Here is a 21,603-nt window from a genome sequence, read left to right as displayed (position 1 = left end):
GTTGATATTTGTGCGTATTTGACCTTGTAGTGACCCAGCAGTATGAGTGGTCAACATGGCGCCTTAACTTTCCATCACAGTGGTCTCTCGCATACTCCAAGATCAATTATTTGGAAGGTTTTCACTGCTGATGGACCCTCTGACCAGAAAACCTGCAAAACAATTGATCCTGGAGCCTTGTAGAGACCACATGAACAAAAGTAAACATGCCTAGTTGAATCACTCATACAGCCACTGGGTCACTACAAGGTCAAATACGCACAAATATATATTTTCAAAAATCACACAAAAACTTGCATAATGCACCTTTAAGAGCTGAAGCACTTTATCAGACAATTGTAGACACATTGATGCACTAAAAAAAAATCCAAAGAGCCAAGAGAAGTAGTTTTATGTTTGTGAATATGCAAAATAGAATTTAAAATGTGATAGCCTAACAGATGACCAAAAATAAATATTGCTATAGCAAGACTGCAGTTCAAATAAGACAAAACCATGACTAAAGCAGTTCCAAACAAGGACACAAATATAATAAAAAGCCACACAAATAATGATCTAATTAATCAAAGCAGCGTTAATTATGCAGCAGGTGCAAGGTGTGGATTTTGTTTTAGTTTCATAGCCTATATCCCTTTGTTACATTCTGGACAAACCTGGACCAGATTAGTGAAAGTCTTTTGCAGCTGCTTCTTTAGAGGTCGCCTTTTCTTATATTCATCTAGGATTTATCTTGTCTAAATTGGCCGTAAAAGAATGCATGAAGGGGGAGATATTTGTTTAGGATATTAATCTCGTAAAATATACAGTAGTTATTTTTTTTCGAAAGAGTAAACCAAGAAAAACCCACCACAACACAAAATAGTTGGGTTTGCCTGTGTGGACCAGCAGAGGGCGCTGTGGTATAAACTTGTCTGTGGCCTTGAGTCGGATCCACCAATCAGAGCGCGCCGTGGCCAGATCCCGGAAGTAAACTCGTAAACATTGAAAACATTCGCCTCTAAAGTGGACGTTTGACTCGTGAAAGAGGTCAGAAGTGAACATGTCCCTCACGGTGCTGACACACGCCTGCAGGTACGTCCACAGATGTGCGTTTTAGCAGGAATATAAATGATAAAGTCGTGTTTTGATGCCGGGTGTACGAGTTATGCTACAGACAGCAGCAGCAGCAGCTCCTCCTCACTGTGGGAGACACACATGCAGCTTTGGAAGAGACTGAAGGATTTTAGGCGTTTATGTAACAGTGCTTTGAAAGACGGGCCTTGGGTCAAATACTTAATAAAATGGAGATTAATCACGACTGTCCTAATGAGTTCTGCATTAATGGTAATTTTGCACATAATCTGATAGGGCTATTGAATTCAGGGGCTTATTAACAACTAAAGTTCCTGATCATCATAGTCATTCATCCACTAACCAAAAGGTCAAAGGTTTGATCCTTACTACTAGCAATGCATACAGCTGCTGATGTGTCCTTGGGCAAGACCCTTCACCCACTTTGCTTCTTCTTTGTTCTTATGTAATGTGGTAAAGAGGCCATCGGCGCAGAATGACACTGACAGCCAGATCTGCATCAGCCAATATTTAATTTTCTCATTCTGACAGTTGGTTAATGTAATGTTAATGATCATAGGAAAACAGAACATTTGCTTGACATTTCTTTATATCTAACATTTTTCTGTCCTGTTTTGCTCCCACAGACTGAGGAGCTTGTGTCGTCTGCAGAGAATCCAGAGCCACATGGTGAGACATTATTGTGTTGACTTATCTATAATGATCTGTATTTGTATTAGTTCATATTAAGAAAGCAGTTACTTCACATATCTGTTGTTTGGAACAGGTAACAGAGACGTGATTTATCAGTGGGTACTGTCCAAAGCAATTCGATATTTCCTGAATTAAATGATTTATTGGTAGCTCTTTGCAGCACAGTAATAGCAGGGCAATGTGATGGAATTAACATGGTCCCTAAGAACAAAAAATATATATTTATGGTAAATACATGGGAACAAGACATGACACACACCTAGTTTATTTCATGGCTCTCCTCACCCCAGTATAGAAACTGGGAATGACCTTGTAACGGCACAATGTGACATAGAAACTGTCACAATTCATCAAAAGGTAATTCAACCTCGAGAGAAACGGACAAAAAGCAGTGATTAGAAAACTTTATTCACATGCACGAAGAAAGGTTTTGGGAGAATCCATGACGGGCAGAGGCGGAAGTGACTTGCAGTACTGTTGGCCGTGAAGGACAAGAGTTAAAAGCAGAATCGGTGCGACGATAGGCTGAAGCGGCGGTGAAGGAGGTGTGGCTGGTGATGAGGTGTTGAGGATGAAGCCTGGAGACAGTGGCTGCGTCCGAAACCATCAAATCATAGCCTCTATGTCCTAACTCCTGATCCTTAACCTTTCATGAGGTCAGCTGTTAGATCTCTATGCAGTTAGTGAACTTTTGCTTCAGCCGCATTTGCCAAATTTGACCGTCCTTACCTAGGGGAAGGGGAAGTGACATCGCCAACAGCTGCTGTTCTTCTTCTTTAAGGTATTGGCAGGCAAACAAAAGCGCATGTCGCCACCTACTGTATTACATATGCAACAACATGGGGCCAAATAAAGACATTTAAGGAGAAAAAAAAATCCAGATGAGCCATCACATTTCCCTTTAGCGTTATTTTATCTCAACAGCTGTTTCATAAAGCTACAGTATTCAAATTAGCCATGCGACTTAAGTTTCTTCTAAAGTGGCTAATGGGATGGCACATAGCTCCTAATCACCGAGTTAGCACCAGAGGTCCCTATGCTAAAGTGGCTATGATAGTTAGCATTGATGCTCCTTTTCCTAACTCCTTCCTAACTGACAGCCCAATTCGGAGGCTTCTTATCATGGCGGACACTGACGCACATCCGGTTTGGAGTAAGACCTCTTACCAATCTGCTCGTTTCGGAAAGGGTCAGTGTAATGAGTCTTCCTAGTTGAGTTCACGCCGAGGCTTTAATTAACTAATTAATTATGGATAAATCGCACACACACCCCTGGATCTTGAACGTTTGCTGAAAGATGCACCTTTACCCAAATCTAAAAGCTTGCCTATGGGCCAGTGTAACGCCTCATTTGAAAGCTAAGACCTGTAAACAAATCTAAATGGATCTTTTTCCTTGTGTTGTTGCCGCTTTGTCTTCACTGAGACATTTTGCTTCATATCCTGTCACCAAATAGTGTGGTAGTGGTATTTTCCTGATAATAATATGGTTTATCTTCTCCTCTCCATCTGTCACCAAACCCCAAGTGAATTTCCCTTGACTGTAGTGAATAAAGTTCCTTTCTGTGGTCTCTCTGAGCAGATGTCGTCGCAGCCGGAGCCCGAGGTGCTGCTGCAGAGGGTGGGCCGGGCCGGAGTCATCACCATGAACCGGCCCAAAGTCCTCAACGCGCTCAACCTCAGCATGATCCGGCAGATTTACCCACAGCTAAAGGTACGACTCACACGGAAACCTGTCACTGTGGCAGAGCGGTTCTCCTGCCTCTCAGTGAGCAGCTCGAGGAACAGATTTCTGAGCTCTTTGAGGGAAAGTATGTGTTAAACTTCTTAGAAAAATGCCTAGTTTGATACGCAGAGGATTTAAAAACAAGGGCTGAAACAAATGGGAAAAGATGGCGATATTCTGCTGTAAGGTTCCCACAGAGCGTTAAGTCATTAAATAGTTAAAAGTATTGTCTCCACTTTTGGACACCTTTATTAAGCAGTCATGTGACCCTAGTTCATATGTGCTGAGAGGTTGAAGGTTTTGTGACAGTTATTGTCTCATGCAGATATAGGGTCCAGCCGTTAAAGATATAACTCCTAAACCCCCGACTTAAAGCTGCTCTAAACGATCCCGTTTTGCCGGTCCGGCACCGATGCATTACCAATAAGCGCCTCTAGATGCGCCACCATGTCCGCCACACTCGCACACAGTAGCCAGACCAGCACTGCATCTCCCTCATGTTTATTATAATAGATCCATGCCCTCACCTCACAGCACACCCCTCACCCCCACATGCCCCCCCCCTTGCACCATGTAAACACAAACACATGAACAAGAGATGCAAATGTTCAAAGCAACAGTTAGCGGCTAACAGTTAGCGGCTAGCAGTTTAGCATTATGACAGAAGTTTACTAAAAGATGGTGAACTGACAAACATGTGAGCGACCTGCTCTGATGCAGCTGAAATGTTTATTAATCCAGTATCTACAGGAGCCTTAGATCTTTTTTCCCCTTTTTTTTTTACTCAGAAAGCAAAGCGGCACCAGAGGAGAGGCTCAGGCGTTCAAGGGTTGTGGGAAAATGTAATGTACTGCACTGTAAACTTAGTTCTAAATGAAATTATTATGTTATAAATGTCCAAAAAGTGACTGACTTTCATGAAAGTTGTAGTTTAGCAAATAAATGTAAATCTCACAATATTTGCTTTGTACATATCTTATTTGTGAGGATGAATGTGAGATTTCCGTAGCTCATTGAATGAAATCAGAGCAGCGTGTGGCCTAAACAGTGTGGAGGGGAGTGAGGGGGAAGCCAGGTGAGGGTGGTGGTGGTAGTGAAGCAGAGCAGAGTTCACAGCTCCACCTACTGATGAAAACATTTCAGAAAGACATCGCTTAAAGCAGCTTTAACCCAGCGCATTTTCTCCAGTTTTACCCAAATCTAAAAGCTTCTTGACTGGAGAGTTCACAGCCTCTAGGCCAGTGGAACACCTCATTTGAAAGCTCCAAAACTGATCTAAACTGATCTTTATCCTCGCGTTGTTGCCATTACTTTATTGACTTTTTCATCTTCTCTCTTCAGTCACTTTTTTGCTGCGTTTTTGTCATGTTTTTGTTGGTCTTTTGTTGCTCTTTTTTGTCAGTAGAAAAAGCGCTTTTTTGTTACGTTTTCATCCAATTTCTTGTTGCTCCTCTTTTTCTTTTTTTTTGGCCATAAAACAAGTCTAAAACTCAGCATTTTGACGGTTAAAGCATTGAAACATTGAACATGACCTAAAGTGATGAACTGGTGTTGCAGGAGTGGGAGGCGGACAGCGACACAGACCTGGTGATCATCAAAGCCGTCGGGGGGAAAGCGTTCTGTGCCGGCGGAGACATCAGAGGTGACGCTTCACTTCACTGGGTTCAGATCCACCTTATTTTGCAGATTTCATCATTAAAGGGACTATACAGAGTTTAAAAATGTTAAAACTAAGTATTTTCCTCTCTCTACATGTTCCAACAATGTCCTAATGTGTAGAATGAGCTCAGACCTGCCTAAAGGTGTTCATTCGGGTCTGAAGTGCCGTCATGCACAAGCTTAATATAGAAGCTGCAGTTACACATATGACCTGAGGTGGCAGTAGTGAGTATATAATGGCTAACTTGCATCTAGCCCCTTTAAACCTCTGTATTCCAGCTGTGACCGAGGCGGGGAAGGTGGGCGATCCTCTGTCTGAAGACTTCTTTAGGGAAGAGTACATCCTGAACCACGCCATCGGTGAGTTTATACTGACGTCAAAAGCATTTCTGAATCGTACCTGAAATAGACACATTTTTTTGATGTTTCAGGGACGTGTAAAAAGCCGTACGTGGCTCTGATCGACGGCATCACGATGGGAGGGGTGAGTGTTTGAGCATCTCGCTAAAGAATAAGTTCATTTGGTGTAAATTAGTGACCGTTTTGTGGCTTCTCTTGTGCAATTGCGTTTTTTTTTACTAAAATGGCTTTTTGTTTTGGAAAATTTGGATCTATCTAGCCATGTGTCCATCCTTTCTTCCTTCATTCCTTTCTTTTGTTATTCCGTTCCTTCCTTTCATCTTTCTTTCTTCCTTTCTTTCTTCCCTCTTGCCTTCATTTCTTTCTTTCTTTCTTTCTTTCTTTCTTCCTTCCTGCCTTCCTTCCTCCTTTCGCTCTTTCCTTGATTTCTCCCTTCCTTCCTTTCCTTCTTTCTCTCTCTCTTTCCTTCATTTCCTTCTTTCTTTCCTTCATTCCTTCCTTTCCTTCTTTCTCTCTTTCCTTCATTTCTTTACTTCTTTATTCCTATTCTTCCTTCCTTTCTTTTTTCTTCCCTTCATTCCTTCCTTTCCTTCTTTCTCTCTTTCCTTTATTTCTACCTTTCTTCTGTCATTTCTTTCTTTCTTTCATTCATTCCTTTCTTTGCTACTTTTCTTCCTCTCCTTCTTTCTCTTTCCTTTCTTTTTCCCTTCCTTCCTTCATTCCTTCCTTTCCCTCTTTCCTTCCTTCCTTCCTTCCTTTTTCCTTTCCTTCATTCCTTCCTTTCCTTTCCTTCTTTCTCTCTTTCCTTCATTTCTTTGCTTCTTTATTCCTATCTTCCTTCCTTTCTTCCTTCCTTTTTTCTTCCCTTCATTCCTTTCTTTCTTTCTTTCTTTCTTTCTTTCTTCCATTCCTTTCTTTTTTTCTTTTTTTCTACTTTTCTTCCTTCCTTTCTTCCTTTCCTTCTTTCTCTTTCCTTTATTTTTCCCTTTCTTCCTTTCTTTCTTTTCTTCTTCAAATCAAAGGCAAATTTACTTTAAAAGGGTGATTTTACTTGTTCCATAGTAGCTACATAATAAGAGGAAAGTCTGCCTCTTACTATGTAACTTATCTTCATCCTTTTCTTTAAACTTAGACAAACATGAAAACCCGTTGCATTTGCTTTACGTCAGGTCATTGTTGTCTTTGGGAAACAGGTCAGTGGTCGTAATATTATCCCCAAAGGAACTGACGGAGGCCAAGAAATAACATGTTATAGACACTGGAGGTATAGTTTATGCTCTCCCTTTAATAAAACCGCTCCGACAAGTTATCACTTTACAAATGTTTGGCATTACATCATGGTTTCAAAAGTAAATGAATGAAATTTGATTTGATTCGAACAGGCATGAAAGAAAAAATCTTTAGAAATGGCGACATTGCTCGACTTCTTTACATGCTGAAAATTCTTGCCAAATTGTGGTAAATTTTGCCCTAATTATTGCTGAAAAGTTTCCTGTTGTGTCCAATTTCAATTCAATATCCCATTTTATTCCATAATTCTTCCATTTATTAGAATGGAGACAAATATTTTGATTATAAAAGTATAGATTTTCTGCTTTGGTAGCATTAAAAATGGCATTATTTGTGACTTGCTCCAAGATGTTTTAACTTTGTGCTGTAGCCAGGACTAATTAACATAAACCTTTATTCACATGTCAGTCTTACCGCCTTCGGCCTGCAGGTGGCAGTGCAGTCATTACCTGCTCTTGGAGCAAACTGGCTTAGCTATTTACTTGAATAAAAAATGTACAAGTGGAAAAGTATTTGGTGGAAATACTTCTAGAGTAACTGAGTGTAAATACCTGATTTTTTTTTACAAACTAATAATAAAATAATCCATGTTTTAGTCCAATTTTAATCAGTAGGAATGTTACTTTGACAAAACCTATGGGGGGAAAAAAAACACTAGTCGCTTATGATGTTACTTTACGATCCTCTGTTTCTGAAGGGACAAATCTGAAATGATTAATCAAAGTCAGGTTGTTTTTAAATAGAGTCTGAATATGAATAGCTTCCAGTATTCCCTTTTTCAGAGCCCACGGGGACAAACAGAGGACACAGTGATTCATGACTTTAACCTGAGGTCACTGAGGCTCACAGCACTAAAATTATAAAAATACATTTCCCCAAAGCGCTCTGCCTCTCAGTCTCACACGCAGCAGTTTCTGAGCACAACTTTATTTTTTTAGTGACATTAAATTCAGTGTAGAAGTGTAGAAGAAGAACCTTACATACTAATGCCATACTTTATTTCATTTATCCTTCGAGTGCATACTGCCAATCTGGCTCTTCTTCTTTAATTGAGCTTCTATTCATCCTCACAGCTCCTCACCGCTCCTCACCGCTCCTCACCGCTCAGCACCGCTCAGCACCGCTCAGCCCTTACTTTCTAATCACACTTTTCACGGACAATGTAGCTCATCAACAGGCGTAATCATTTCTTTTTCACGTTTTGTAAATGCACGTATCCGTCTTTGAAGCCTTTTCTGATCTTTGTTGCTGCTAGCTTGCACAGCAGGACTTTTATTCACAAAATCAATCAGCTGATTTAATTAGGGATGCACCGATCCGATACTAGTATTGGATATATACGAGCCGATACTGGAAAAATGCAACTATCTGATACTGAACCTTAGTTCCCCTGGTTCCAACTGCATTTACTTGAAAGTTAGTTCAGTCCTTGTTCACACACGCTGTGACCATACACTGACTCAGCCACAAATCTCTGAACAGTACGATGATTACGCTTCATCTTTCATGAAATATCAAAGTTTTTACCCACCTAGTTCAAGGGATTCAACTATTTCACACTTTTCATCAGCAGAGAGATCCTTTTTCTTTTCCTTATTGCTTGAAAACGGTGGTCTGCATGATAATGGCTGATGCCCTTTTTCAGTAGTTTTTCCCTTAATCGGGCTAGATGCAAGTTGGCCATTTTATACTCACTACTGCCACCTCAGGTCATATGTGGTGTAACTGCAGCTTCTATATTAAGCTCGTGCATGACGGCACTTCAGACCCGAAGTAACAACTTTTTGAGTGACTTCACATCACACCTTCTCCGTGTGTGAGTGTTACTCAGGCCGCTCCGAGTCCACCTGTTTCAGCCGGACTGAAAGTGCCGCAAAGTCCCTTTAGTCGACCTAACTAGAGCCTGTGTGAAAACGCCCTAAATCTAAGCGAATATAATATAATAGTGAATAATATAAGCCATGCTGTTATTTACATTATTTTGAAGCTTTGAACCTGGAGACCCCTCCTGGAACCGCCACCTTCACGTGGTGGAGGGGTTTGAGAATCCAAATGATCCTGGAGTTCTGTTGTCGGGGGCTTCGTGCCCCTGTAGGGTCTCCCATGGTTAACAGGTCCTAGGTGACGGGTCAGACAAAGAGCAGTGCAGAAGCTCCTTATGAGAGACAAACAGGCCCGTTTAATCGTGAGACTGTCCTTCTGTGGACCCACCACCTGCAGGACGAGCCATGGGGGGCTGGTGCAATGTGATTTGGGCAGCTCCAACAGCTGCCCCACGACCCGGAAACGGACAAGTGGAAGAAAATGGATGGATGGAGAACCTGGAGAATTCAATGGCTTGGTTCTTAACCAAGATCGCTGAGCAAAATTCTACAGTATTCTCAAATTTAAAAAAAGGTGGTTCTAATGGTTCTAAGATGAAAAAAGAACGATCTGATGAAGGCTATGCCGAAACTTTATCATCTTGATCAAAAATTGGACATCAGCTACTTGAGTGTGCGATGCTTTTTTTTTTTATTTATGAAGATTTTCCTCAATATCTGCTCCTCTGAAAGTACTTCTGGTACTTCTATTTTTTCATAGCAACAGTATTCTAACAGTGATCCTGGTTAATTAATAGTTATGATTAATTATTGATCTGTAGCATCATGACAAGAAGACTTTTTTTTTTCTTCTGTTACCACACAGTCTCTCCTCCTCCTCACCCACGCTGACCCCAGGTGAGCTGATAAGGCTGACTGATGAGGAGGGAGGTCCGGAGCAGCAGATTAGTTGCACAATAGCCCAATATTGGCCAAATCAAACATAACAAAGGAAAATATGATTTGATTCCCCCCAACAAATGGTCACTGTGCAGTAATATCATCATCCAAAGGTTTTCCGTTCAGTATAAAAGCCCTGATGAGTGAATGCATCTCCTGTGTTTACTGTAACCACAGAAGGCCCCAGTCCAGCTCTATCTGCACATCTCCCACGTCAGACTTCCTCTCAGAGATATCAGCCCACATGTCGTTAACAGGCCACAGTAAACACAATTATCCTGCTGCAGTGAGAGCCGCCGCAAACAGGAAAGAAGGTGGAGTTTCAATGTTTTTACAATAATTAGTCAAAGTCGAGTTGCGTTCAAGACTTCAGCTGTAAGACGTGTTGCTCTGAGGGCGGCGCTTTGGGCACCTGTGCAAAGCATTACTTCACTGCTGGTCTTAGAGCTGGGCAATACATGGTTTTCAAGATATCAAAATCGCTGCTTGGAAGATATGCAAATTAGATTTACAAATGTCAAATGTGGATAAATGCTACAAAACTTGAGAACATTGAATGAAAATTGTGGAAAGATTGGTTAAAAAAATAATTATGGGGAAAAATGGGAAAAATATGGGGAAAGATGTAGAAAGTCTTTTATTCCATTTATTAACAGCAATTTCAAGAGTTTTTGATGATATTATTTTATCTGTTGACTCTAGTTTTTCCACTGTTGTGCTTTTTCCACTGTGGATCACCAAATTTTGCTTTCTCTACACAAGGACTTACAATGGTTCAAGTTGTTTCTTAAGGCCGTTCTTTTATGTCCACTTGGGCCCTTTTAGTTCCAATGTTATATATTATGTATTGTTTTCTGTGTTTCGTTTCACTGCTTTGCCGGTAAATTGCCTCCAGGAAGTGAAGCTGTGGTTGGATTTAAAAAATATATACTGTATATATAAAACGGAGGTTGTAGCGTTTTGGAATTCTTTTGATTGTTATATTCTAAACCCACTGAGAAGTCTGGGTGTGATTATTAACGACTCCTTGAAGTTGGATTAGCAGATGAGTTCTGTAGTAAAAGTTGGCTTTTTCCAGCTACGTCTTCTCAGTTAAAACGGGGCCTTTCCTGCCACGCACTGAACTGGAGCGTTTATCTCGTGCTGGTTGGACTATTGTAACTCATTATACTACAGATAAGACCAGGCCTCCGTCCATCGTCTGCAGCTGGTCCAAATCACTGCAGTTCACTTTCACTGGCTCAGGAAATATGAGCATACACTGTAACTCATTGCGGTTTAACTCCTATTGATGGTTTTTGAATGCTGGAATGGCATGGCCCAAAAAGGACAAACCAAATGTTGCTAGTTAATCCGAGATCACGGATGAAAACAAGGGGTGTCAGAGCTTTTGCTGTTGCGGTGCCCACACTTTGGAACACTCTTTCCTCGAGTGTTGAAACAGCTCAGTCTTTGAAAGTTTTAAAATCGTATCTTTTTTTATGCTCAAATGAGCTGAACAGGATTTCTTGGCGGTTTTCGTACTATTATTTGTCATTGAAAAGTGCATTAAGCAACTTATTATGCGGAAAAAACCTTGTAGTGACCCAGTTGCTGTGTGAGTGGTCAACGTGGCACCTTTACTCTCCATCACAGTGGCCTCTAGGACGCTCCTGGACCAATAGTTTTGTAGGTTTTCAAGTGAATTGCAACAGGTCAGAGTCACCAATACACACTCATGGAATCACAAAGAAGAAGCTCAAAGGCTAACAAACAAAGCTAACTGTGGGCTAGCGACACTTAAACAGTATTTGCAGCCAAGTTTGAGTGAAAAAAAAAGTTAAAAAAGTGTCTCCATTGTGTAATTGGATGAACAATATCCCTCTGTCCCTTTGTCTTTTCTGTCAGCGTAGTATTTACTCTCACGGACCATTAATGTGTAAAAAAAACTGCAGCATGATACGACACCTGCAGTGGCGCTTATGGCCTCTAGGGGCATGAGTGACTGCTAGTTCTGCTTTATGTGTTTTATAAATACATTTGACCATGACAATTATGTAAATTTCAACAAATGTTTAAAAGGTTCTTCTCGAAAAAGACACAAGGGATAACAAGTGTTTTTTCCTTTCCTTTTGTAGTCTCATCAGGACAAGTCGCGACGTAAATTTTTATATATTTCTGATGCTTTGCAAAAATATAGCGTCATCATCGTAATCGAGAAAGTCCCAGAAATATTGAGATATTCATTTTTGTCATTATTAAGCTTAAGTTGTTCTAAGGCTGATTGAAACCGCTTCGCCCGTGTGCTCGTGCCCTCCGCCTGGTGCACCAATGGAAAGTCTGTATTTGGAAAAAGAAGCCAGTGCCAGGCTGTTTGTCTCCTTTAGTTTAAACATGTCCTTTCTCATTCCTCCTCTCGTCTGTCGTTTATATGAATCCCACTCACATGCGCTTATAAGGCCCTGGCACCTCGTCCGGTGGGAGGCTGAGGCTGGTGAGACCTGTAATCAGAGTCACTTCTCTGCAGGCCGTCTCGTTATACCCGCCTTCGGGCACAGCAGAGTGTGTTTTACAGCCAACATCACACAGATCCACTGACAAAACCCTTTCCTGATGATGAAGGAAGTGGTCGGCTCGTCAAAACCGTCCATGCAAAGCAGCTCTTGGCAAAAAATGCTAATAAATCCTGTCATCAATGAATAAAGAGCGTGTCTCTTAATTGCTTGATTTGGGGGTAAATGCTGTATCTATAAAAGGTGTTATTTAACTCTTAAACCCCACCTGAACTTCCAAGTTTGGCTTTACCCAAATCTAAAAGCAAGAAAGTGGCAAATGAGCGGGGAAGAAAGTGCCATAAATCCAACAAAAACACGACTACTCTGCGTTCCAAATTATTATGCAAATGACATTTTTCTAAGATTTTCTAAATTGTCAACTCAAATGAGAGTCAGCATAATTTTCAAGTCTTTAGCTGGTTTAGGATCAATTAAATGTGGTGGAAAAAATTTCCAAGTGATAACGGTATGTTTTTCAAAAATAAATATAGAAAAAACCTCAAAATCCACTGTTCCAAGTTATTATGCAATTCATCGTTTCAATACATTTTAAAGCTTGTAATTAACTGAACATGGTCATTTGTTGAATGTGTAGCATTAGGAGGTCATATTTACTGAAATCAAAAGCTATTTCAATAAAAAAAATATTAACAGGTCAAGTTATATTTGACCATAGGAGCCCTTGTGTGAGAGCAGCTTCAAAATTCTTAAATCCATTAAACTTGTGAGTTTTTGGACAGTTTCTGCTTGGATTTCTTTGCAGGATGTTAGAATAGCCTCCCAGAGCTGCTGTTTGGATGAAAACTGCCTCCCACCATCATAGAAGTTTTTTTTTGTTGAGGCTCCAAAGGTTCTCAACAGGGTTGAGGTCAGGGGAGGAGGGGGTCCACATCATGAGTTTCTCTCCTTTTATGCCCATATCAGCCAGTGGTGCAGAGGTATTCTTTACAGTATGACATGGTGCGTTGTCATGCATGAAGAGGATCTTGTTCGGGAAAGCACGGCTCTTCATTTTGTAGCATAGAAGACAGTTGTCAGTCAGAAACTTCACATATTTTTCAAAGGCCATTTTCACACCTTCAGGGAGCCTAAAAGGGCCTAAAGGAGCCGACCAGCTCTCTCCTCATGATTCTGGCCCAAAACATGACTCCGCCACCTCCTTACTGACGTCACAGCCTTGTTGGGACATTGTGGCCATTCACCAACCAACCACTACTCCATTGATTTGACCATCCAGGGTTACACAGCACTCATCAGTGAACAAGACTTTTTGAAAATGAGTCCTCATGTATTTCTGAGCCACTGCAGCCGTTTCTGTTCATCAGCATTCAATTAACAGTTTAGGGGGGGGCCCGGATAGAAGGTTTATGCACAACTGCAGCCTCTGGAGGGTCCTACACCTTGATGTTCGGGAGACTCCAGAGGCACCTAACAGCTTCAAATACCTGTATGCTGCTTTGTAGCATCTGTTCTCCTAATCTGATGTGTTTGTCTGGCAGAAACCGTCCATATTGTGCCTTTATCTGCATAAACCCGAGTGTGTCTGAATCATCCACAAATCTCTTATCTGTATGATGATTACGCTTAATCTTTCATGAAATATCGAAGGTTTTCATACCAAGACCAAGGCATTCAACTATTTCAAACTTTTCATCAGCAGAGAGACCCTTTTTCTTTACCATATTGCTTGAAAATGATGATCTGCATAATAAAGTGGAACACCCTTTTTCAGTAGTTTTTCCCTTAACTGGGCTTCACCTGATAACTAATTATCCCAGGTCTCTGAGATTAATGTCGGTGATTCATAGAGCCCCGAGACACGATACCATCCACAAGTTTCATTATTATTATTATTTTTTTACCTTTTTGACACAAAAATACAATTTGCATAATAATTTGGAACACAGTGTATAGAGAGATAAAAACACAGCAAAAAAGCGACAACAATGTGCTGGGAAAGAAATAGAGAAATCAACAAAAGGTGATGAAAAAGTGACCAAAATAAACTACAAAAACACGACACAAGCACTTCAAAAATGTAACAAGAAAGCAGCGACAACACAACAAAATAGATCACTCTGGTCGGTCATAGCTTTCAAATGAGGCGTTACACTGGCCTATAGTCTGTAAACTCCTGTCCAGAAGCTTCTATATATTTGGGTAAACATGCGCTCGGTTAAGGTAAGAGATTAAAAAGGATACAATTTGATTCCAAATGGCATTATTAGCATAAGTTTGTCAAAAATATAGAAAATTACGGTCTAAAACATATTCAGCCGCATTTGTGGTTGGGAAGTTGGGAGAAAATGGGAAAATTTTGGGGGAAAATGGAGAAATTAGGGGGACATTTAGAAAAAAAATGAGGAAGAATTGGGATTTTGTCAATGTTGGCCACCCATATTGGGACGGCATGGTGGCACAGCGGTTAGCGCTCACGCCTCACAGCTAGAAGGTCCCAGGTTCGTTTCCCACCTGGACAGGGCCTTTCTGTGTGGAGTTTGCATGTTTCCTCCGGGTACTCTGGTTTCCCCTACCACTAAAAACGTGTACAATAGATTCCCCTCTGGGACCAGGACTCCCTGACAAAGAGATTCTTAATCTCAGTGGGACTTTCCTGGTTAAATAAAGGTCAATAAAATAAAACAAAATTTCAAACACAAATGGTAAATGGTCAGACAGTGCCGCTCGAAAGTACTAATACACCTTGAACTTTTGTACATTTTGTCAAGTTTACAAACATAAAGATTTTATTTAGAATATTTTTTACTGAAAGTTCACACACAAGTAACAGACAACTGTGAAGTGAAAAGCAAAATGATTCTGTGACTTTGATTAAACAGGAGAATCTTGTCCATGTTTCTTGGATGTCGCCGTCATCATCATGTCTTTGTTTTGTTGTGTTTCAGGGCGTTGGTCTGTCGGTTCACGGACGGTTCAGAGTGGCCACAGAGAAGACACTGTTCGCGATGCCTGAGACTGGGATCGGTAAGAACTCATTATTTAATCCACAGGTGTCACTTGTCGTGCTACACATGGATACCAAACACGGGAACATTGTGGGAAGCGTTGATGTAAAGCACTGTTTTCTCCACAAACCTCTGCTCGTCTCTGGTATTAGATTTCATATCCCACGCTGCACCGGGGCGGCAGCTGGAAAGAAAACCTCTCATTAATTATGCAGAGGCAGAGATTGACCGATGTTTGCGGTGATTATAATCCGAGCCAAAGCTGATTAGAAAAGCATTTAAATCGATGGAGTCACAAAGGTTTAACAGTCAATGAGATCCGTTTCGTGGGTAATGTTGGTAATTGGATGAGATACAGTTCAGGTAGATTAGATCACTGGCCCCAGAAGAGAGTTAGACGGACATCTGGGTCAGTGTGGCAATTTTTCATTCTTTTTAGCCGTTTTCTGGCGGACTCAAAACGTATTTATCACACACAAATAAAGTCAAGTCAAAATCGGGTCCATATGAATGTTTTGACTGACCAAATTGTTCAGTGGAAGCGAAAAACTGTCACTCGGAGCTAGTGTTAGCATGTGGCATAAAGCTAACGTTAGGATATGTGTTAGCATTCTGTGTTAGTTATGTATTTATGGGCTGTTTGTATCTTTCTTTAGATATAATAGAAAATCTATTCAGAAGTCAGCATTTGTTCAAGTAGTTTTGGAGTAATGGGTGAAAGAGAAGTTCTTTCCCTCTTTGTTTTCCATCTGGCAGCTTCAAACATGACCATTTATTGACGATTCCAGAGATCTGCTTCTGTAAAAATCGCAGAAATGCCTTTTAGTTATCTGAGCCTGTTTCTACATATGTGTACTTGGAGGTAGAAGAAACCGGAGTACTGCCTTCAGTCTCTTCTGAAACAGTGCAGCTCCTCCTGGGCTTGTCCCTGTTTCAGAGCGTGGTGTCCTGCACTGGTCATCTTCCCCACAGCCTCCATCCTCTTCCTCCTGCGCAGCTCCCTCCACTCCACAACAGTCTTCTCCATCTGCTGGGAAGATCATAGCAGACGAATATAATCCGACTTATTCTCCCGTGAACATCCAATAGCCAGAACAATAGTAGGATAGAAGGCTTGTGTGGCTTAGCTGTGAGTTTTGCCCGGATACCTCCTTGTTTGTCTCTTTGTCTCTTTGTTTCCTGCCTCTTGTGACGCCTCTACTGTGCTGCAGGTGTGGGGGCTCTCGGTGCCTCTTCAGTGTTTCAGAAGAAGAAATTTGTAGGTTTCAAATGTCTCATAAGCAGTGTTGGGCAAGTTACTTAAAAATTGTAATATATTGTATATTAGGGATTACAGCTCTAAAAATGTAATAAGTTTGTATTACATATTACTGTTTCTAAAATTTAGCCGAGTTACTTTTAGCAAAATATAAACTGAAAATAGTAATAATGCCAGCGAGCAAAAGTGCAGTAATGATTTCCTTCTCTGCACCCATTCTCTTGGGTTACACACAAGAGTACACACAACTGCAGATGTTATGCACCAGTATCCAACCTGATTTGTTATACTGCATTTTATTTGGGGGAGTTTGACATTTTTTTTGTTCATACAAATACACTCGTAACTCTGGTTACTTGAAATGAAATATATTCCTGTATTTTGTGTTAGTAATATGTTATACTCCTTAGTTACTGAAAAAAGTAATGTATTTTTGAAACTCGTTACTTTTGTAATACATTACCCCCAACGCTGCTCATAAGCGCGCAGCTTACTTTTAAAAAATTAAAAATGCACAAACTTAAAGTGCATATGACAGGTTTTAATGCTGTTAAAAATATTATTTATTTAGAAGGAAATTATTTTAATGTAGAAATGTTGGGCAGAAAAGTCATTTCTACTTGAATTTTTAAGCTTCTGACAGGAAGTGACGTAGATAGAGGTAAAGTTCATAGCAGTTTGACTCATTTCCCATTGACTTAATATGGTCGGCACAGCAACAGTGTAAAATTGTTTGCCTTCATCTATGTCACTTCCTGTCGGTGTCCAATAAGGAAGTGAAAATATAAACAAACCGGTCAAAGTAAAGAAAGCTGGGAACAATCTTTAGCAAAATCTTAAATATAATTGTGTTAACTATGTTTTTACACTAATTCTTGTATAACGTGAAATCTCAAAACATCTGTACAGGATTTCTAATTAGGCTTTGACTTAAATGAGGTCAGTGGTTGACAACAGCTGGAAACATCTGGACCTTATGCTAATGGCTATAGGAAAAATACATTGAGCAGGCTAATGCTAACGGATTTACCGACTTGCTAACTGTCCGCATACGCTTCTCCTTTTTTTTTCTGGGTTTATGTGTTTACCGTGTAGTTTCCGGTCCGTGTGAAGTGCTAAAGTAAACATGTTTGGAGTTCGCTAAGCCCCACATCGGTGTCTCCCGGGTAAATAACGCCGGTTTATATGTTGGTGCTAATAGACTCTGGGACAGATGGCTCTTTCCGCTTTGGACTCAACAGATTAAAGCTCAGTCTTAATGAAATACATCTGTTTGCGGCAGGAACTGTGACCCCCACTCACCTCCAGGGGGCCCCGGGGAGTCACTGTGCTTCATACAGACAACAGTTCCTAAAGGTCTCACATTGAACTGACTCTTAATTTAAGCATTTATTGATGTTTTAATGGTTAGATTTGGACCTGGGGGGATGTTTTGTTCCATTCATGTCACGCTTCTGCTTCCACCTGATGATGTCATGAGTTGGTGCGCTCATTCTCCAGGAAATACACCTTTTATTCAAGTTGTTACAATCATTTTGAGTGCAATTAATCCCACAGAATCAGTGTTAATTTCAATGAGTAAAATATTTCATCATCATTTCAGTCAAAGTATGATTTCTGTGACTAAAATGAGCCTAAAAATACATAAAAAGTTGTTAATGAGACTAAAACTCTGACTAAAATCTCTTCGTCGACTCATAAAACTAAATAGAAAGATGTTAAAGCCTCAAATGTTGTGCTTTGTTCATGTGAAAGAAGAAAAATGAAGCGGAGAATATGATGAATACTGTACTATAAATAATGTACTATGAATAATGTACATGTAAAATTAACACTGTCCATGAGTTCGATCAAAAAATAAAGGCCCCAAACACAATAGTTTCTACCGTCGTGTAAACTGTATTTATATTTTTACCCATCATGTGCCTTAAAGCGATTATTCAGGGTTCACACAGAGGCACAATGTGTTATATATGTCATTTTTCTGTCATTCGTGACATTCGTAACATTACTTAATGCATCATAATAGGGTTCTTAAAGCAGAACTAAGTAACTCCTGCCCCTAGAGGCCATAAGTGCCACTGCAGGTGTCGTATCATGTTGCGTTTTTTTACTTATTAATTGTCCGTGAGAGTAAATACTACGCTCACAGAAAAGACAAAGTGACAGAGGGATATTGTTCATCCAGTTACACAATGGAGATATTTGTTTTCACTCAAGCTTGGCTGCAAATACTGTTAAAGTGGTGCTAGCCCGCACTTGGCCTTGCCCGTTAGCATGTTAGCTTCTTCTTCGTGATTCCATTAGTGTGTATTGGTGACTCCGACCCGGTGGCAGTCAAGTTGCAATTGTGGTTTTCTGGCCAGAGATACCAGGGGGAGATGAAAGACCCCCCAATCATCCCATTAACACTTGTATTACCCCGAGAGGGACTACGAAGGATTTATTAAGGTAAACACGTTCTGCTTTAACAGAGCGCATCGGTTCGTGACACTCGTGATCTTTCAAGAATGTTAAAATTCACTCTCTGTTTGTGGAGGTTTCAGCAGAGCGTGTCTTTCATGATGATTAGTAATTCAGTGTGAGCTTTGCGTAGTTTTGTTTTGGCTCATAAACGAAACTGCAAATCCACATGAACTCCCACGATGCACAGCAAACGACAATGGGAGCGATGTTATTTATATTCATTTATACTTACAGGTGTCACATAATCGGTGGCATTAATCATAACAGTTTGTGGCGAAATTCCATTACTGCTCAAAAGTTCCCGGTTGTGTCCAATTTACTTCTGAAATGTCTGAGTTTGTCCTCGTTCCTTTGTTTTTTGTGGACGGTTATGATTCTGAGGAAATGATGGATTGGTTGCATTTGGGCATTAAAGTTGACGCTTCCTGCTTTAACCTTGTACATGTTTCTTTGTGGCCAAAAAGATTTAAATTCATCCAGACTTTAATATCATTCTATGCATTAATCATTTACTAAAAGCACAGCGCTCTTGAGATGAACTCGCTGACGCCTAAAGCTCCCCCTGGTGTTGGATTAACGGATATGACACTAATCTGGCACATTTATGATATTACATTTTCCTCCGAATCAGGTCACAGCTCCCATAATCCTCTGCTCTCTCTGACTGTATCTACAAATCTACCACGGTAGTCCATATTTTGTTAAGCATTTGTCTCTATACTGTTTCTAATCCTTGAGGGTGGGTTTAAGGTAAATGAAAATGGTGCTTTATGTGTGACAAAATACAATAAATACAATAAATATTTCTGATGAAAACCTTGGGTTGAAATGTCCTTCTCAGAGCAAAGGATTTTTAATTAGTCGAGTCCCTCCGAGCGCTTCTCTTTTTGTGTGAAGCTTTTTACTTTAAGTGTCCTTGAAGCTCTGAAAAAAAAGCATTGATGCTTTCGCTCTTGAGCTGAAAAGATGTTTTTTTTTATTGTCCCTTAAAGCCGTATTTCTGTATAAAAAAAACTCATTGGCTCGATGAAGTTACACTGACGTTGTGGTCACTTAAAATGTCCTTATTTCTGAAATAACCTATTTTTAACACGGATAACATTAAAGGGGCTAGATGCAAGTTCGCCATTTTCTACTCACTACTGCCACCTCAGGTCATACGTGTAACTGCAGCTTCTATATTAAAGGGATATTTCAGGATTTTTGACATAGGGCCTCATTTCCTAGTTATCCAGAGTGTTGTTGATTTTTGTAATTCAAACAGTTCTTATATTTGAAGAGTTTTGTGGCGCTAGGCTCGTGCAAGGCTAGCACATTTCTATGGTATCAGCTAGCCTGCATTAAAAACAGTGTGACCCGCTCAACAGTGCACCTGAGGCAAATCACTAATAACACCAGACTAACCAGATAAATGTCTGTGTCCATAGAGTAATTTTAACCATTTTGCATTTAAAATAACTTATATTTGAGCAGCATCAGCTTCGTGGTTGTATAAGCTACGCAGCGGCGGAGTGATCTGCTAGAAAATAGTCCCTCAAAATGCGATCATTCATGTGATGCAAGGTCAGTTATATTCCAAACATTACTATATCAACACAGACATTTATATGGTTAGTCTGGTGTTATAAGTGATTTGCCTCAGGTGCACTGTGGAGCGGGTCAGACTGTTGTTAATGCAGGCTAGCTGATACCATAGAAATGCACTAGCCTAGCGCCACGAAACTCTTCAAATAAAAGAATTGCATGAACTACAAAAAAAATATCTCCAGAAATCAGCAACACTCTGGATAACTAGGAAATGAGGCCCCATGTCAAAAATCCTGAAATATCCCTTTAATGTCAGTTGTCAAATGTTATTGGTTCTGTAATATCAGTCTGGCTCTTGGCAGGTTGAGTAAAACTGTCCTTCCTTTAATCTCAAGCATTTGTGAGTTCAATTAAACTCTCAAAACGGAAAAAGAGCACTTTCTTCTAAAACTCCACATTTTGTTCTTGTTCTGGGAAATGAAAGCTACTCCATCTGAGACTTCCTGGAAAACATAAAATCGTTTGAGTCACCCCAAACGTGCTACTTCTGTGATTTTCCTTTGTTACAGATTCTGTGAGACATAATCATGGGCATTCATCACGATATTGTCCTTAATATATTCTGCTTCAGGTTTTGTGTGTGGTGTGGATGAGTAATGACTGCAGTGTAGCTCTTCTGAGAGTCATCGTTCGTGGTGGAGATGATTCACAAGTTTGTCTCTGGATTAAATTTTACACAACGGCGAAAATGCTGCGTCCGTAAATAGCCTTTTTATGTGGGTCACTGCGGTGCGTCCGAGGACAGCTGCGTCATTTCAGTTTGCTGCACTCTGAAGCTAAAGCTAATGTTTGTTGGTGATAGTTCGGGCGCTCTGGGAGAAGCACCTGCTCTAAAGGCTGTGAGGAGAAGATAACGTGGACTTTCCTCTGTGGTTTCAGGCCTGTTCCCGGACGTGGGAGGGGGGCACTTCCTGCCTCGGCTGCAGGGGAAGCTGGGGCTGTTCCTGGCTCTGACCGGGTTCAGGCTGAAGGGACGAGACGTGCATCGAGCCGGAGTCGCCACGCACTTCGTCGACTCCAGCAAGGTGAAAACTGTCAAACACTGAACGGCCACGTCTCAGCAGCGTTTATGTAGACTCTCAGTGTTTGCAGATCTCTATTATATTTGATTATTATTTATTTTCTAGCAGTTCATTCCTGATTAACCCATAATACTACAATGAAAATAATGTCACCTGACTTTTAAATGATTATTATTTGACCCCATGAAATAACCAGCAAAGGCCCACAGA

The 21,603-nt window shown here is 40.5% G+C and overlaps 1 protein-coding gene across 1 annotated transcript in view; it reads left to right on the top strand.

Annotated features, from left to right (window-relative positions):
* The first annotated feature begins 945 nt into the window (after positions 1–945).
* Positions 946–21,603, top strand: part of hibch (3-hydroxyisobutyryl-CoA hydrolase) — a 29,880-nt gene continuing 9,222 nt past the window's right edge. Inside the window, exons 1-8 of the mRNA XM_079562962.1 lie at positions 946–1,071; positions 1,698–1,740; positions 3,346–3,477; positions 5,047–5,131; positions 5,428–5,508; positions 5,580–5,632; positions 15,001–15,079; positions 21,251–21,396. Of these exons, the coding sequence (XP_079419088.1) occupies positions 1,040–1,071; positions 1,698–1,740; positions 3,346–3,477; positions 5,047–5,131; positions 5,428–5,508; positions 5,580–5,632; positions 15,001–15,079; positions 21,251–21,396 (651 nt within the window). The 5' untranslated portion in view covers positions 946–1,039. The remainder of the gene's footprint in view (positions 1,072–1,697; positions 1,741–3,345; positions 3,478–5,046; positions 5,132–5,427; positions 5,509–5,579; positions 5,633–15,000; positions 15,080–21,250; positions 21,397–21,603) is intronic.

The sequence above is a fragment of the Gobius niger genome (genome assembly GCF_951799975.1).
Source record: "Gobius niger genome assembly, chromosome: 9".
Classification (NCBI taxonomy): Eukaryota; Metazoa; Chordata; class Actinopteri; order Gobiiformes; family Gobiidae; genus Gobius; species Gobius niger.
The sequence above is the reverse complement of the archived record's forward strand: the minus strand, read 5'-3'. Positions and strand labels throughout refer to the sequence as shown.